The sequence below is a fragment of the Numenius arquata genome, chromosome 5 (assembly GCF_964106895.1).
Source record: "Numenius arquata chromosome 5, bNumArq3.hap1.1, whole genome shotgun sequence".
NCBI lineage: Eukaryota > Metazoa > Chordata > Aves > Charadriiformes > Scolopacidae > Numenius > Numenius arquata.
This window is the reverse complement of record NC_133580.1, coordinates 9,258,682-9,275,651: the sequence shown is the minus strand read 5'-3', so window position 1 is coordinate 9,275,651 and position 16,970 is coordinate 9,258,682. Positions and strand designations below refer to the sequence as shown.

At 46.3% G+C, this 16,970-nt stretch overlaps 1 protein-coding gene across 2 annotated transcripts in view; it reads left to right on the top strand.

Moving 5' to 3' along the window:
• The window catches only part of NRK (Nik related kinase), a 104,590-nt gene that overhangs the window by 27,706 nt on the left and 59,914 nt on the right, over nucleotides 1-16,970 (top strand). For both annotated transcript variants that reach the window (XM_074148311.1, XM_074148312.1), the window contains exons 3-5: nucleotides 7,992-8,048; nucleotides 15,937-16,062; nucleotides 16,855-16,965. In XM_074148311.1, the coding sequence (XP_074004412.1) occupies nucleotides 7,992-8,048; nucleotides 15,937-16,062; nucleotides 16,855-16,965 (294 nt within the window). The remainder of the gene's footprint in view (nucleotides 1-7,991; nucleotides 8,049-15,936; nucleotides 16,063-16,854; nucleotides 16,966-16,970) is intronic.

The window sequence follows — 16,970 nt, the reverse complement described above, 5'->3', positions numbered from 1 at the left end:
GCAAGGATGATAAATTTTGTAGAGTTTGGGTGACATACTTTGCCTTCCCTGGTAGAAGACATCTATGGTCAGATCTGAAGGCAACGTGAAGTCTAAGTCAATCAAGCAGTCCCAGTACAACCTAAGGGACTGACTGGCGGTGTCTAATGTTGGGTAGTCTGAGAGCAACAGAGGACCTTTATGTTGCGGCAGCAGTGATCTCAGGAGCTCGTTCTGATGCTGCAGACTGCTCTACCTCTTGGTAGCATAGAGTTAATGGCAAACTGTCCAGTTGCTGTTGAAAGAGGGTGTTTATGGAAGATAGGAAAGGGGAAATGCAACATTTGGCTACGCTGGCCAAGGGGTTTTGGGTAAGACCTAGGACTGTCTGGAAATTGGGTGCCAAATATGGGGGTGAAAGGGCAAATGCGTTGCATCCACGTGGTCAGCAGTTAGGCAATGCAGCTGGGTTGTGGTTTTACAGAAGTCCTGCATTCTGCTCTGCTGGCACAAAAGCAGCCGCTTGCAAGGAAAGGAGGGTGTGCTCCAGCTGGAGATGGAGCTGAGGGCTACCCTAGAGGTGACCTGGAACAAGGCCTGGGCTTCCAAATCTCAACAACTCCCAGTATTGCAAAGAAGAGAGGAAATGCTCTAGGGGAATACAATTCTTTGATTTACAGCCCCACAATACAGCAGATGTCCGGAGATATTGTGACAGAAGTGCCACCAAATCTTTATAATGTTGATCAAAGTAGGCTTTCTGCAGCCTAAGTTGCACGATTAAAAGGATAAAACTCTAATCAAAATTATAGCCTCATTCCTACCTGGCTGATGTCCTGAATTCTTCATGGGGTTTACAAAAAAAAACCCCTAAACCTGCAACTTTCTGAAACTGGTAATTATCTGCCCAAGGCTGATGTGTGTTGTGGTGGGTTGGGGGGGTTTTGTGTTGTGTTTGTTTTTTTTAAGAAACTGTCAGAATTGATGTGTATTTCATGTTATAGTTTGCAATGAAATGGATCATTTCTGAAATCCAGTGCTAGTATTCAGTGCAGGACTGACCCTGGGCTCTGCCTCAGACCATTAACTAACAGAAACAAGCTATAAACTTCCAAACTCTTAATAACTTCTTCCTTGGAATTTATTCCTCTCCAGTTTCAAGTTTTGCATTACTGATGTATTTTTAGCTGAAGAGCTCCAACCATGACTACAGTGGGTTGTCTCACGTGGTACCAGTTGCTGAGACGAGGGTCACAGACTGGTCTTCCTGGTAGAGCTCCCCTATAAACTGTCTGCTCGGGTGACACTTCTCCTCACCAAAATGCTACAGCCCCAGATGTATAAGCCCTATCCACTTCTTTACAATAGCCGAGACCACAAGGGACAGCAGAATGTCCGTTGTCAACAGCCATATGCTGTAAAATAGCGGCTATGTTTAAACTGCAGCATGACTGCTGGTTTTATGTTCTTGGGGTCCTCCTCCCTGCCACGCTGACCCACCGGTGTGCTATGGGGAGCACGCTGAGGATGCATGGGAGGCTGCCCTTGCCTGCGGGCAGTGTGAGCAGGCAAAGCTGGTGTTTCCAGGCTGGCGATAGGAAACATTGCTCATCTCTTCTAAAGAGCTGGTCGAAGTAGAAAAGCCCTGTGTAGGTGGAAAGGGAAACAGAAGGAGCGTGACTTTGTTAAGGTCACGTGGAATAGGACATAGGGTTTCCTGTATCCCTATGCAGAGCATTGTTCATTTGATGCATGGTCTCCTAAAGGCTTTCCTTGTGTTACCAGGATGGAAAGGGTGGAGAGGAGAGGGGCAAAAGGGTGGGGTCCCATCCTTCAGGGCACAGAAGGCTGAGCTGGCAGTCTACCAGCAACCGCAGGGCTACACACTGATTTACCCGAGATGGGCTCAAACTTCAAAGTTCATAAGTGGGTTTTGAACAGGAAACCTGCTTGCTGAAGTTCACTTTCGGTAAGAGCTTGCAGTGAAACAGCTGTGCCTTCAGCCTGCTCCCAAAGGGTGGGTGGCCACAGCCTGTGTTGGTTATCCCATAATAAATGAATGCCTGTGGACGAGAAAGCCCTCTGACTGAGAAAGTCCTCTACCTCCAACAGTCAGATCTTGCTTTCAAGTACAAACCTTCAGTATCCAGAGGTGGTCCCCAGAGTTAAGTTTCTGTGGTATCTGCCAGGTTTCTGGGTGAGACCAGCAGGCAGCGCAGCGTCACCCCGGAGTCCCACAGCCTTGGGCAGGTGCTGTGAGCTCTTCATGTCCATGCACAGCCTACGTGTGCTGCACATCTGCAGTGGTGAGCAATGGTGAGCGTGTTCCATGGGAAATTGCCCTCCGTGTGGGCACAAAGGTGCAAACTGGCAAGTGTCCGAGGCTTCTGGGAGGTATCCTTGCACATAAATGCCTTGCCAAAAGCACTGTTTTTTAAGGGAAAGAAAAGTGAGGTTGTGCTTCTGGTTGCAGACAGGACATGGACGCAGATGGGGACCTCTGCATAGTCAAACCCACCAGCTTGGTGCTGCCTTGGTGTGCTGCAGCAGGCGGTCCCTGCCCTCTGCACACCCCTTTTCCTGCTGCGGTTAAATGGGGACAGCTACAACAGACAGACCCAGAAACACGCGGACGTTAATGAGCGCCTGTTGCCAAAAAGGAAGCGTGTGATGGGTCTGTCGTGGACTGCCTTGGCATGGCGCGCAGCACTGCAACAGGACAGCTGGGCTTGCAACCGTCCACTTCAAATCTGTCGGATCTGGGAGAGAAGGTGATGGGAGCTGTTGTCCTCCCCCCCCCCCCCGAGGAAGAGCAGGCTGTACAGGATCCGGGAGGGAAGCTGGCAAAGCAAGCTCTGTGCCTGTGACCCACAGCCTTGCCATCTCACTGTATGTCACTGGGACCTTGGGGCTCTGGTTGTAATTGTGGCCCAGGCCAGGGATTGCCCCAAACTTTTGTTTGCACCTAAAAGGAAAAGGTGTTGTACGTGACTGAATGCATCCTTTTGTAAATATACTTAACTAATGTAAAGCCTCTTTATCAGCTAATAGCTTGACCGCTAATGCTGATACTCTTGTTTGATGTAAATAGAAAAATACATGTCTTGACCCTCAGTAGAGGGCGTAGATAAGCAGTTCCTCTATCTAATTGAGCTAAAAAGATAAATACATGTCCAATAGAAATAACATTGAGTGATCTGTCCTATTCCACATGTATCTCCTTGCAGAGATAACGCATGGTTGGAGTTCATCAGAACCAGATCTTTGGCATAAAGCATCTTCCAAAAATGTGGCTGCAATGAGCAGTATGCAGATTTGAAAAATGTGTATGTTGGCTCCAGGTTTGCTGAATGTTACTGCAGTGACTAACTGGCAACTGCAGCAGACCTTATGCGGAAATATTTTCTGGAGGAGACAAGGAATTTAGCTGGACTCAAAGCTAATGGGAGAATTTCTTCCAGCTTGGATACCTCACCAAAATGTAGGCAGGAGCTTCAATTTTAGGAAGTCATTGTGCTTCAGAATTGTTCACGTCTAAGCTCTGTATGAATTTGATGGTGTTTAATGCTATATATTCTTGGGTGGGAATATGGATGACTTGCAGATGGTTGGTGGATGTTTTGGCTGCATTCTCCAGAGTTGAAACCTGCTCCTAAACTGAGCATTTGGGTGAAAGATGAAACCTTTTATTAGGGAGAGGGCCCCACAGACTATTCCTGCCCTTTGTCCAGCTTCTGAGGAAATGTGCAACGATGGATCTTGAATCACAACAGGCTGGTTCCCTTTAATGACCTGGAGAGGATGGGCAGCAGTGGATTGCACAGAGGGCTGGGAGGGCAATGCCCCTTGTTCTTCCCCCCTTTTTGGATTAAATCAAAAGGGGTGAACTTCCGCATGCCACGTCACTGGAAGTAAGTGCATCTGTTGATCTCATTTGGTTGGGAAACAGTTAAACCAGCCAGTTATTTCTAGGAGCTTTAAACAAAAATCAAACCACCTTTCTCAAAACAATTCAAACATGCTGAACCTTGTGGCTTCAGCAAAAGTAGCAATGTGTGAGTTCCCATGAACTCTGGCTAACCTCTGAGATTTATTGATAAATGAAAAAATAAGGGGCCAGGCCCTGAAACCTTTCCTTACTTAGGTGCTAGTCTTGGTACGTTAACAAGAAGCCCAGGGCTGGTTTCAGGATGTTTACTGCTTTTAGAGATGTCAAGGAAAATGAACTCGAAACAGTTTGAAAAACCAAATAAAGGACATTTTTGTTGTGATTGCCAGCACAGCCGTAGTCTGTGCATTAAAGCAAATGTGATGTGGAGTGCATTACCCAGCTCAGATGAGCTGCACAGGCATTAATGGTTCTTCTGCACATGAACACGTATGTCCTCTGAAAGCTTCAGCCCTCTTAGCGTGGAGTCTTGCAATAGCACGTGGACTTTTGGGTGGTGGTGCTGAGTTCAGTAGGGTGCAACCACTGCTTACGGGGACTGCTGGGGTTTGGGTGAGCCATTGGGTGGCTTTGCTTCAGCCCCTTGTCTCATAACTAACTGAATAGACAGTGAAGTTCAGGGGAGGAGAAGGAATAAAATTTAGGATGTCTGCGGGGTTCTCTGATTATTTTTTCTCCACTGAATGAACCTTTTCCTTTGGCAATATTTAAAGAAAAGGTTTTATTTGTGTATGCTAGATGATGTCAGAGGTAAGGAGAAGTGATGGTGTATGCTGTGTAAGTCTGCCACGTTGTTTGTTGCATACGTTAGCAGGTACAGAGACTTTTGAGATGTACTGCTCTACGATAATGATAAATCCTTTACTTTGGGGAAAGTGTACAACTGTAATCAAAAATAAATCTGCCAAGGTGGCAGTAAAATTAGTATCTCATGATGAAAATGTTTTAATACAGATATATAGCTGTAGATACATATTTAGCTGCACTCTCCAAGAAACTTTTTTTTTATACACACTTTTAAACTAATTCATCCTTTTTAGATAACTGATGAAAGGAAGCATAAATATATAGATATGTTTACATCTTTGCATGAGGTTAACTTGCAGCTTTTCTGTATTACCCTGCACAGACTTGGGCTGGTGGGGGAAGATGAGGTTCTTCAGCTTAATGCAACCAAGAAATGTGGAAGACTCTTTTGAAAAAGGTGTGATATCAGTTGTTGAAAATAAATTCTTGTGAGTTGAGAAGTAGGGCAATCCAACAGGAATGAGTTTTTACTAATCCTTTCTTTTTGACCTCTTGAGAAGGGTTTGGAGTTGTGCATCTCAGTCATCAGGGACACATTTGTTGTGCAAAGGTGAACTAAGACCCACAAAACAAAATGGCTTGCTGTTTTCTTTCCCTTAAATGCTGATTTTACAAACTGAGGGGAGGGGAGGATTTAGTATTCTCACTTACAATGGTAAAAGTGAGTGAGAGCAGCAGGTTTGTATGCAGTGGAAATACCTGTGGCTGCAAAATAACAGATGTCAGTTATACAGAGGGACAAGTTGACCAGATATCATGCTTTGAGATCAAAATTGAATGCTGAGCCTTTCTCCCTTCCTTATTCTTATGAATATTCAATATCAAGTGCAATGCTAGCCTAGTATTGATAGATTCATTCTTTCAGTAAAGAAGCACATCTCCGTGCTTCATAGTAAATAGGAAAATCGGTGTTGATTCTTTGCAGAATGTAGAGCAACCTAGGAGAGACTCATCATTTCGACGGTCTGCCTGCTATGTGTGGTGGCCGGAGACATGGCATTTATCAGCGTGCTTGACTCCAGACAAACTCTGGAGTTAAGTCAGGGTGCCAGCGTGTCTAGCATGACTGTGTTCTGTGGAAGGTCCTCTCTATATATTGCCAAGACATTCAATGCCTGGAAACATTTGCAAACAATGGCCTCCAACAAAGGAGCCGTGGCTGTGCAGAGGAAGCTTGCTGACCGGGATTGACGTCAGCTGGGATGGATGCTGACCAAACTCCGGCATCTCTGGGGCTAGCACTGCCCAGCTGCGCTTGGCCACTGTGGAGTGTGTGTTGTGGGCCTGGTGAGGGTGTGTTCCCTTTGTCTTCCGCCTGAGGTCTGTGATAATATATAAATCCTATCATTCTAGTTTATGAGAACAAGCTTTGCAATCCCAGGAGTGCTCCCACGGAAAGAGGACACTTATAAATATACAAAAACTCAACAGGATTTAGTTTTCTGTAAAAGAAAACATGACTGTGACATATAGACTGAGAACGACGAATCATTTTTCTTTGATGCAGAATTGCTTAGTCTTAGAAATAACACTCGTATGCAATTTTGTGCAGCTAGGACCTGGGTTTTAAAATGACATCAAACCAGCTTTTAATTTTGCAGGTGTAAATTGCACCTGCAAATCATTTTGTCTGCAAACTGCAGCATTTCATATTTGATTTCCTGATTTCCTGTGGCTTCCTTAACTGATGTCATTTAGTTATTTCAATATACAGCTTTGCAGGCACTACTATTTCAGGAACAAAATTGCAGTCTCAAAGCTTCAAACCCGTTCCTGAACATTTGATGGAAGTGAGCAGTTAGGACGTGTAGCCTGTCATACACACTGCTCGTACAAATCTTTTGATACTAACCTCCAGTATGAGATTAGTGTTGGCTGTCGTGGCAAAACACTGCATCTACAGCATCTGTTGAGCAACTTGATCTAACCAAGCCAAGAAACTGTGCAATTTACAGCAAGATTCCTGGTTGCGTTTCTACGTTCTTGTGAACCACATTCTATCAGTCTCAGTATCAAGCTTGCTTTTCTAATAGCTTTATTGCCCATTACCTCCCTTTTCCTAGCTTTGTTTTCAAAAAACAGTCACTTACGTAGTCTAAAATTACCAGTTATCCATCGCATAATAATGATGGCGGGCTGTGGGCATCTCCCTGGTGAAGCGTGTGTACGTATGTAGGCACACACGCAGTCAAAGCCCTGGGAGAGTTCCTCCTCCCCACCACAGAAAAATTACATTTTAAATACAAAGCCTCTGCAGGCTTTTTGGGAGGTAGCTGAGATATAGTTAACTCAGCTGCAGTAAGAATTTTAAAAACTGAGCATTTCACAGTAAAGAGCAAGAAAGTACCTACAGCTTTAGTTTCTTGGCAGCCACATACAGGTTGCCAGATTGATGTACTGAAACCCAGGGTTTTTGCTTTACCCTGAGGTGAGCCAGAAGCGGTGGGGTGGGGAGGTGGGGACAGTGATGGCTACCCAGCGCCTTGCTTCCCCTGCACGTGTCAGCCCTGGATTGTGGGACAAGAAGGTTGTTCTGGTTGGACACCCTGGGCCTCCGCTGAGGTTTCCTAGAAGAGGAAGCTTGAGGGGTGACAGCGCCTGCTGAGCAGGAGTTGGATGGAGAACCCTAAACTCCTGCCATGTTGTGCTCTGACAGCAGAGCTCTCCCAGCACCAAACTCAAGCCCACTTGTTTTATACCTAATTTGCCTGGGTCAGAGAGACAGGGAACTACCGGAGAGAGTCCAGCGTAGGGCAACTAAGATGATTAGGGGATTGGAGCATCTCCCTTATGAGGAAAAGCTCAAGGAGCTGAGGCTCTTTAGCCTGGAGAAGCAAAGGCTGAGGGGAGACCTTATCTATGTTTACAAGTACCTAAAGGGTGGGTTGAAGGATGATGGAGCTGGATTCTTTTCAGTGGTTTCCAGTGACAGGACGAGGGGCAACAGGCACAAGCTGGAACATAGGAAGTTCCATTTAAATATGAGGAGAAACCTTTTTACGGTGAGGGTGCCAGAGCCCTGGAACAGGCTGCCCAGGGGGGTCGTGGAGTCCCCTTCTCTGGAGATTTTCAAGACCTGCCTTGGTGCAGTCCTGAGTGATGTGCTCTGGGCAATCCTGCTTTAGCAGGGGAGTTGGGCTAGATGATCTCTAGAGGTCCCTTCCAACTCTGAGAATTCTGTGATTCCATGATTCCGTGTTAGTGTATATGTAGTTTGCATACATGTTTTACTTACAGCCTGTTGTTATTTTAACAGGGTCGCCATGTTAAGACCGGGCAGCTAGCGGCGATCAAAGTGATGAATGTTACTGAGGTGAGTGCAAAACCGAAAATGAAGAAGTTGTTATCAAGCTCCAAGGAAAAAAAACAATCAGATCATGAGAAGGTGGATAGCTTGTAAAAGACGATCCAGTGGTATAAATTATGGTTGTTGAGCACTGGTTTGTGTTTTATAATGTACTGAGAGGTGTTAGTACAACCAGATTTTTCAGTTGTACCTGACCAATGGTGACAAAGCAATAAAGGAATGCATTGCCATATATTTTGATAGTCTATAATAACAAAGAGGCGAACTCTCTTCCTGCTTATTTCTGGTTGATTATCTGTTTCCAGAGATAGCGAGTAAAAGATTTCCTGTAGCTGTGTGCTGCTCCTGCTGTGTTTCATCACATCCTCTCCCCTCGCATGCCATCCATTCCTCAGAGCAGCTACCCTGACAGCTAGCAAGCAGGAACATGTTAGAAATGCAAATGTAGCACTTTCTTATTGTTATTTGACAGATGAGAGGAGGAGACGGTTTAATTGGCACTGTCCCTGCTCACATTTATAAAGTGGTGTCAGTGCTGGAACTGGGTATCGAAAAAGTTGCTAGGTATTGATTTTGTCTCTCCTTTTAAGAGTGCAGCCAGTAGCGAAGCAGCTTGCCTCCATGAGACTGTATTAGCCTGAGCCCCAGAAAGGTTGGGGAGACTCCCTGCTTCCTCTTCTTGAGTTAACTGGAAGTCTGTGGTTGGGTAGGATGCACCTCATCTCACTGAAGACCAGTTCCCCATTCTGTCACTCTGGCAGTGTAGATACGGAGTACAAAACTCCCAAGATAGAGTTAGTCCTCTTGTGATACTGTGGAGGAGTTATCACCTGAAATAAAAAAAAAAAGGGCCAAGTCTGCCCATGGCACATCTACACGTGGTGTTCTGGGCAAGCACAAGCAAGTCTTGCCTGCATTTTAGTACGTCTTTTGATTGTCTTGGAAGACAGCAGAACAAGTTGGTGTCTCCGTGGGCCTTGTCACGTAGAGCAGGTCCAGGACCTGCTGATTCTCTCTGCTGATGGTGTAGGAATCCAGCCCTGTGCAGCAAGTGGGCTGAATTGCGTATTTGGTTTTTGAACTTAGTAATGCTTTTGGAACTACTGTAATGCTTTTACAAAGCATATCTAAGGACTGGTTTGGCTGTGGCTGCTACCTTGTAAAATACACATGCGTAGTTGAATTGCCAGTTTTGCTCCTCTCTGTGCATAGAGGAGGGTGAATTTTTAAATAAGTGGTGCGTTAGATTGGTGGGATTTTTGCTTTTAGCTGTATAGGTACATATATCATCAGGTGCTTTGGCTTTAAAAAATGGCAGTCACCAAACATGAAGCTGTTGGATTTTGGAAGCGAGACGGCGTAGGGTTTGTGTCGCAGCCAGAGTCCTGACATCAGAGCATCTCCATGCTTTGATGGAGGAGCTGCCAGAACAGATCCTGGCAGGGACTCAGAAGTGATCCAGAGCTTCTGTATGGACCGCTTTCATGCTTTGCTGGGTCAGACAACAGTGCGTGAGGGCTGGCCAAAGATGTCACTTGTAGGCCGTTGTGTTAACACCAGTGACAGTCCCTTCCTTGATGAAACAATTGAAGCAAGAACTGCAGGAAGGGAACCTTGGAAAGATTTCCTTCCCCTTGCTATACATAACGTGGTCTCCTGTGTATGTAAGCGACAAACTGTAGCATCCAGTTATTTCTGCTTGCTTGGAAACAAAATTTACATGGAGGACAACCTTGTGGTCCAGCTTCAGGAACTCAGGTTGATAGACTTGCATGATTCTGGGAACAAAATCCGGCTGTTCAGGTCTGATTTGCTCCTTCCTTGCAGGCTAGAGAGGCAGCATCATACTGGGGAACCTGTCCCATTGCTTGAGGGGCAGTGATAATATATCATGCTGTTTTCATGTCAAGTCACTTAATGTGAAAGCAGTTGTGGCAGTTTTGAGAGTTGGGTGGTGAGCACCTCGGTGCAGCCACCTGGAGGGGTTTCCCCGGTGCTCTTCCCCCACTAAACCCTGAACAACAAATCTAGTTCGGCTGTACTTGAGTGTTTTGGCTTTCTGACCTTGGTGCAGGGTGAGCGCAGGGCTTTCCGCTGTTATTTCCAGTTTCTGAACGTGGGGTTGGCAATGTTCCCGCTGCCAGGGCACAGGCGGGCAGACCTGGGTGCAGTCCTTTGGTTTCCTCCAGGCCCTTGGCGGTGCCTCTGCGAGATATTGGGATACCACAGCAGGAGTGGTGCTGGTGGTTGCTGCCAGTAGCTGTGGTTCCTCCTGCAGCTGGGGTTGTCCTCTCCTCAGCCACCACACCACACCTGACAGCTCGGCAGTGCGCAGGGGCAGGGTGGGGTTGGCACCCGAGGAACCCAGCCCTTCAGACACCTTGGTGCAAATTCCCAGAGCCACATGGCTGCAAGAAATGGGGTTACTGCTGGCCGCCTGAGCTGATCCATCCGGCCAGGGACCCTGCTGCTGGTCTCTTGTAGCTCAGAGCAGATGGGGTGATTGAAGCCAATGCACTCCTGCTCTGCAGTTGCAGTAGGTAAGGGGCGTGGGTACGGCTGAGGCTGATGCTGTACATGTCCAGGGCATCTCTGAAGCTCAGTTCTCCTGTGAAATGGCAAAAGCTTTTCTCTGCTTCACAACGTTTGGTTACTAAAGCCTCTAACAGCAGTTGTGGGTCCTAACTGTAATGTAGAAATCCTTTCAGTCTCCAGAATCTCAGTGTCATAAATTCAGAGCCTGTCAAGGATTCACTTTCTCTTGCATTGTTAGTCTGCTCAGGTTTAAGTTATTTTCTGATCCTTTGGTCTTTAAAAGCTAGCTTGAGGCATTAAATAAAATCTTTAAAATATTGAAATCTTCGTCTCCAATGTCCTGTCTATAAATTGCACCTGAGAGCAACATCTCACATGGAGTTTGGCTTGTGAGAAATGGATGCTGTCATAGTAACCTGCTTGAGTGAGACAGGAGGCTCCTAGCCCCTGTGGCCATTTTCATCTTGGGGTGGTTATATGATCTGATTAGTGCTGCACAGGGAACAGTTTTCTTAGGGAGTGAAAACTTCATGTGGTAGAAAACAGGAAGATTAAAGAAAAAATAAAATCAAGACAAATGCAGTCTTTTCCCCTTCACCTGTCTCCAAAAAAATCAAAAGTGGAGAAAAGCTGAACGCCTGGATTAGCTTTGTAATTTGTGTACCTGCTTAGAGGACTCCCTGGTTCAAGAAAGATCTCTCTCCTTCAAACTGGGGCAATTCCAGTGGCTGAGTTTGACAGAGCCCTGTGCCACTGAAGGCTGGTAGTGGTTTGGTCACTAACCTGCTCAGCAAGTTTGACTTGGGAGAGAATAGGATTGAACACGGATATCTCATATCCTAGGGGTCTGAGCTACTTCCTTGCTACTTGGATATTCTGCAGTGGGTTTCTCTCCCCGAGCGTCATGTTCTCATCACTAGAAAATCCAACCTAAGAAGTCCTTCAGCTAACGTGTCATCAGTTAACCAGTAACCAGTACATTTCTGCCAAGAGATTGTTTCACCAAATCTACGTTTTTTTAATATTTTTTTTCTGGCAAGAAGTAATTTCATCAAAAATTCCCTGACCAGCTCCAGCTGTGATTGTTCAGCTCCAAGATCTGGGGCAGGGCAAGAGCTGAGCAAATCTGCCCTTCGCTGTCACGAGCCGGTTTCTTCGGAGCGGCAGCAGGATGCTGTGGTCATTGCGGGATCCTCTGGACATCTGTCAGGAAGTGCTGCCGTGCCGTGTTACGGGGGGGAGCGGGGGGGGCCCTTTGAAATGGTTGATGGCAACGTGCTCATGTGCCTCTCCACTCAGGCTCTGCTTCCTGTTATCTGCTGGTGCCAAACAAGCAGAGGGTTTGCGGAGAGGTGGGATTCTTGCTGCTTTTCTCTTCAGCTGTTGGTGCAGGTGATCAAAGAGCTCTTTTGCAGCAGGTCGTTCTCTGTCTGCCCTTGCTTTCAGGCTTTCCAGATAGCAAAATAGCTTTTAAATGAGGAACTTCATCTGAACTGCCCCAGTACTAAGGGGGTCTCTTGGTGGAGTATTTATCAGCTGATGATCTTGTTTCCTTTGAGGTCAGAGGCATGTGCTTTCTAGTTCTTTGCTTCCTAATGTCATTGCAGATAGGCCTACATCTTCAAAAGTAGCCTTTGATCATGAACCTGTCATCTTCGTGCATGCAGCCATCTGTGCCCAGAACCGCATTGGTTTGTGAAAGCAAACAGCTTTTTGCACCTGCACATCTGCGAGCTTGTTTCCTTTTCTTAAGCAGCATGATTTATGAGCTGGTTTCTAGACCCCTGGGAGATGTGGCTGATGGTAACACTGACAAGAGGGGTGGTGGAGAGTGGAAATCCTGAGGATGTGCATGCACTGAAAAGTTGAGGATGCTTTTGTCCCCAGTCACCCTGCTTGAGGGATGTATGTAGCGCTGAGACTTAGCAAGTCCGGGTTCAGTTTCTGGTTGGGCCTCAGACGTGGCCCATGGGACAGAATCACTCACATTTACCCTTCTGTCTTGCTTTGTCCATAGAGGGACTTTTCCAAAGCTCACTCAAGCACTAGGAAGACAGAGTACTTTCTGTCTGTGGAATGCCCAGCTGCTGTCCTGGATAGCCCTTTACCTGAGCAGCCTACAGCGGTGAGCGAGCACAGATTCATAGATTCATAGATTGGTCCAGGCCGGAAGGGACCTCCAAAGGTCATCTAGTCCGACCTCCCCACAGTCAGCAGGGACACCCCCAACTAGACGAGGTTGCCCAGGGCCTCGTCGAGCTTCACCTTGAATATCTCAAGGGAAGGGGCCTCAACCACCTCCCTGGGCAACCTGTTCCAGTGTTCCACCACCCTCATGGTAAAGAACTTTTTCCTAATATCCAATCTAAATCTCCCCTTCTCCAACTTAAAACCATTGCCCCTCGTCCTGTCACTGCAGGCCTTTGTAAACAGACCCTCCCCAGCCTTCCTGTAGGCCCCCCTCAGGTACTGGAAGGCCGCTATGAGGTCTCCCCGGAGCCTCCTTTTCTCCAAGCTGAACAACCCCAGCTCCCTCAGCCTGTCCTCATAGGAGAGGTGCTCCAGCCCCCTGATCATTTTGGTGGCCCTCCTCTGGACCCGCTCCATCAGGTCCATGTCCTTTCTATATTGAGGGCTCCAGACCTGCACACAGTACTCCAGGTGAGGTCTCACCAGAGTAGAGTAAAGTGGCAGAATCACCTCTCTGGATCTGCTGGCAGATACCTGCCTCTGGGGACAAGGGAAGAAGAGGCAGGTGCAGGGAGGGAGCAGGTTCCAGCCTTCTGGGTAAATGGATAAGGACACGAGATAAAGCAGGAATTGGATCATCTTGCTGGCAATGGGAAAGGAGCGTTACACATGTGCAGCCACTCTTTGCTCTTGCCAGTGGGTGTGGAAGAACCTGCCTGGTATTCCAGCTGTGTGCACAGACAGGCACATGGTTATCCTTGTTTTAAAAAACATGGAGGCAAGGTTGCAGAGGAATAGAAAGTACTCGGGTAAGAGCTGTGCCAGCACGGTTCCAACATCCAGTAAATTAATTGGGCGAAGGAAGAAGAGCTGAAAAAGAGGCAAAAGCTCTGAGGAAGTGGTTGAGATCTGCCAGCTCCCCAAGGGGAACTTTGTGAAAGCTGGCTGGTGCTGAGGGCATAGCAGAGAAGCTTTTCAGTCGGGACCCACCAGTGCAAAGTTCATGCAGATAGATAAACCCTAAAACCTTGAGATCTGAAGAGACCTTAAGTAATTTGATGAAGGCCTTCACCAAAGGTTAATGTTGCCCTTCCACATTTGGTTGCCCTAGCAGAAGGAGTGGGCAGGATGCAGGAGGGACAGCAGAGGGAGAAAAGGAGTACGGTTTATCCCACTTTCTGCCCTTCTTCCCTAAAGATCTTACCAGAAACTCGTATCAGTGACAGGACCCTTGTGGTCAGGTCCAGGACGGCTGTTCCCATCTCCGTCTCTGCTGCCTTCTCCTCACCTGACTGTTTCCACCCTTTCACGTGCACTCTTTGCAGTCCCAAAGGGAGTAGAGCCTTGAAAGCATCAGCATAAGCTCCCAGCTCCCTTTGATTGTGCCCTGGCCACGTGCAGAGAGAAATAGGACCTTGCTCACGGAGGATTTTTGCATGCTGTCTGGGAGCCTGCTCTGATTTCTCTTGGTGTCTCCAGATGCTGCACTGGGCTCCTCCTTACCCTTGCTTATTAAGTCATACAACATCCAGGGCTGTATCCAGCTGAGGATTAAGGATCCTCCTTTCTCCTTAATTGCAAACAGAAGATAAATGAAATATCTGGTGTTATGTGTGCAGCTTGAGAGCCGTTGTTCAACAAAGGGGCTGTTCTGAAACCCAAAATAGCTCATTTTGCTTGAAGTAGAGTTATTTTACATTTCCCATTTCCTAAAGCTTAAGACAATTAGGCTTTGGTCTGGTAATGTGTCTCCTGTGGATTGATGTTACTGGGGAAAACTTACTGGTCCCTTCCGTTCTGTTGGGAATAATTTTTGTGTGGTTGGGTTTAATAAGACGCATCATATGTGTATGCTTCAGGGAATTTGGCTTCAGTCTGTCAGGCTTTAATGTTTTGCTACAGGTAGAAGGGACAACGCAGCTGGTTTTGTAAGCAGACTGTTGTGATGGTTAAAGGAATGCTTTGATGGCAAAGCTCCTGGAAAATAGCGGAAAAATGCAAAAAAAAATGTCCTGTGGGGCTGAGCTGCTGTTGCTGCCTCTTTCTCCCCCCCCCGCCTTCAGCTAGTTAGTGCTGACTGGGATGTTTTGCAGCAAGGTAAATTAATTTTCAGCTTTGTCATACTCCTTTTAACTGATACAAGGGATACCTTGCAGCACCACTTGTTTCCTATTAAAGCAAATGAGACAGCAAAATCCACATGTGTTTCACTGGGTATTGTGCACCATTTCTCTCGGTGGCAACACAGCAAACAGGCGAGCTCTGAGAGGACCTCTTCAGATCAGGCAGTTCTCTCTGAAAAAGGGCATTTCCTTCTAATGTAATTATTAAAACTTGTATTTCCATTAGTTGTCTTATTGTGTACGGTGCTGTACGGGGCAGAAGAGAATGTCTGCCCTGAAGAGACTGAAATAAAGACAGTGGGAAAACAGAGCTAGCTGGTGCCTGGAAGGAGATGTCTAGGGGTCTAGATGTCTAGCCCCCAGCATACCGGAGACTTTACTGACGGTATGATGTTAGGATCGGGGGGGGAAACTCCATGGTCCAGGTAGGGTAGCCTTACAGCTGGAAGGAAGGAGCAGATCCTAACTCTGAGCTGACTCTGGAGGTTGATTTGTGGCGAGTTGCCTCCTTCTTGGCTTTGATTTCCTCCCAGCAAGACCCTCCACAGGACTGGGAAGACAAATTGGCTGATGTCTGCGCTAAGTGCTTTTCCATGTATTTAAGTAATGGAGTGTTAGGAATATTTTTATTTGTGTTTGAATCTGGTTAATTTCTCCATGACTAAATTACTGCATACAGAAACCGCAAACGGAGGAGCAGTAGTCCTGTCTAAGGCCCCTGAGGAGACAATATGAGATTGTTGTTCCCAAATCGGGACATTTTTGATTCTTTAGCTCAAACTTTAGCAATTCAGTGTTTTAGGCCGATGGATCCAGGGTGATTCAGTTGTTAAGAGCCTGTCCTTCAGTTGCAATCTCATAATCACAGGATAACTCAGGTTGGAAGGAGCCTCAGGAGGTCTCTGGTCCAACCATGACTGCTCAGGGCTGGTTCCAGCTGGGTGTCGAAAGCCTCCAAAGACAGAGGTTGCCCTGCAGCTCTGGGCAGCCCTGGAGCTCAGTGATCTCTGGTCACCTGAGGAGCCTTCTGCTCTCTTTTGCTACAGAATGAAGAGGAGGAAATCAAGCTGGAGATAAATATGCTAAAAAAGTACTCCCATCACCGGAATATTGCTACATATTATGGTGCATTTGTAAAGAAAAGTCCTGCAGGCCAAGATGATCAGCTCTGGGTAAGTATTTAGTGTCATTTCTGTTCATGAGATTTACAGCTTCTTTCTTTAGAGCTCCAGTATGCTTGGCTTGGACTCTGTCTCAGTGCAGCTCTGAAGTCATTGTTCTGAAGAATAACATATAAAAGAGAAAAATTGTTCCTTCCTACACGTCTTCCATCCCCTATGATTTCCTTTGAGAATGGACATAAAGTATGTTATGATACTTGTGACTTGTGTTGTCATTCTGATTTGTTGTTCAAGCTTTTCTTTTTTCTAAAGATTTCTGTAATTTAGTTTTTTAAATGAAACTGAAAGCTTGTTTTCTTCCCCTCCTTTCCTTTTTCTTGTTGCTTTCGTCTCCTTTTTTCAGTTGGAAAATAAAAAAGTGAACAGAAGACTTGGCAATAAAGGAAAAAAACCCATGAATCCTCCAAATTTTTCAGCTGCAAGATTTTGAAGCTCTGCAGCAAAATGAGAGATGTCAAATTTTGAAAAAAATCCCATGTTTTTCAGTCTTATTAAGGTCTTGGTTTCCTAATTCTGTAGTTTCTTAAAAAAAAAAAAAAAAAACAAAACCAAACAAAAAAAGTACCCATAACCTGCAATGGGAGAGGAACACTGCTGAGGTTTTTTATTTATTCAGCAATGTGTGTGATTCAGGAAATGAGATTTTATATCACTTGGCATCCGGGAAGGCTGTGTGTAGTTTGCCACACCTTGATTGTGGTGGAGTGGGTGTTTGCACGTGGTATCTCTGCTGGCAGCCTGTCAGAGCTGCGGTAAAGGTGTCTTGCGTTTGTCTTCCTGCAGTTGGTGATGGAGTACTGTGGTGCGGGCTCTGTCACTGACCTGGTAAAGAAGACAAAAGGGAACTGTTTCAAGGAAGACTGGATTGCGTACATCTGCAGAGAGGTTCTCAGGGTGAG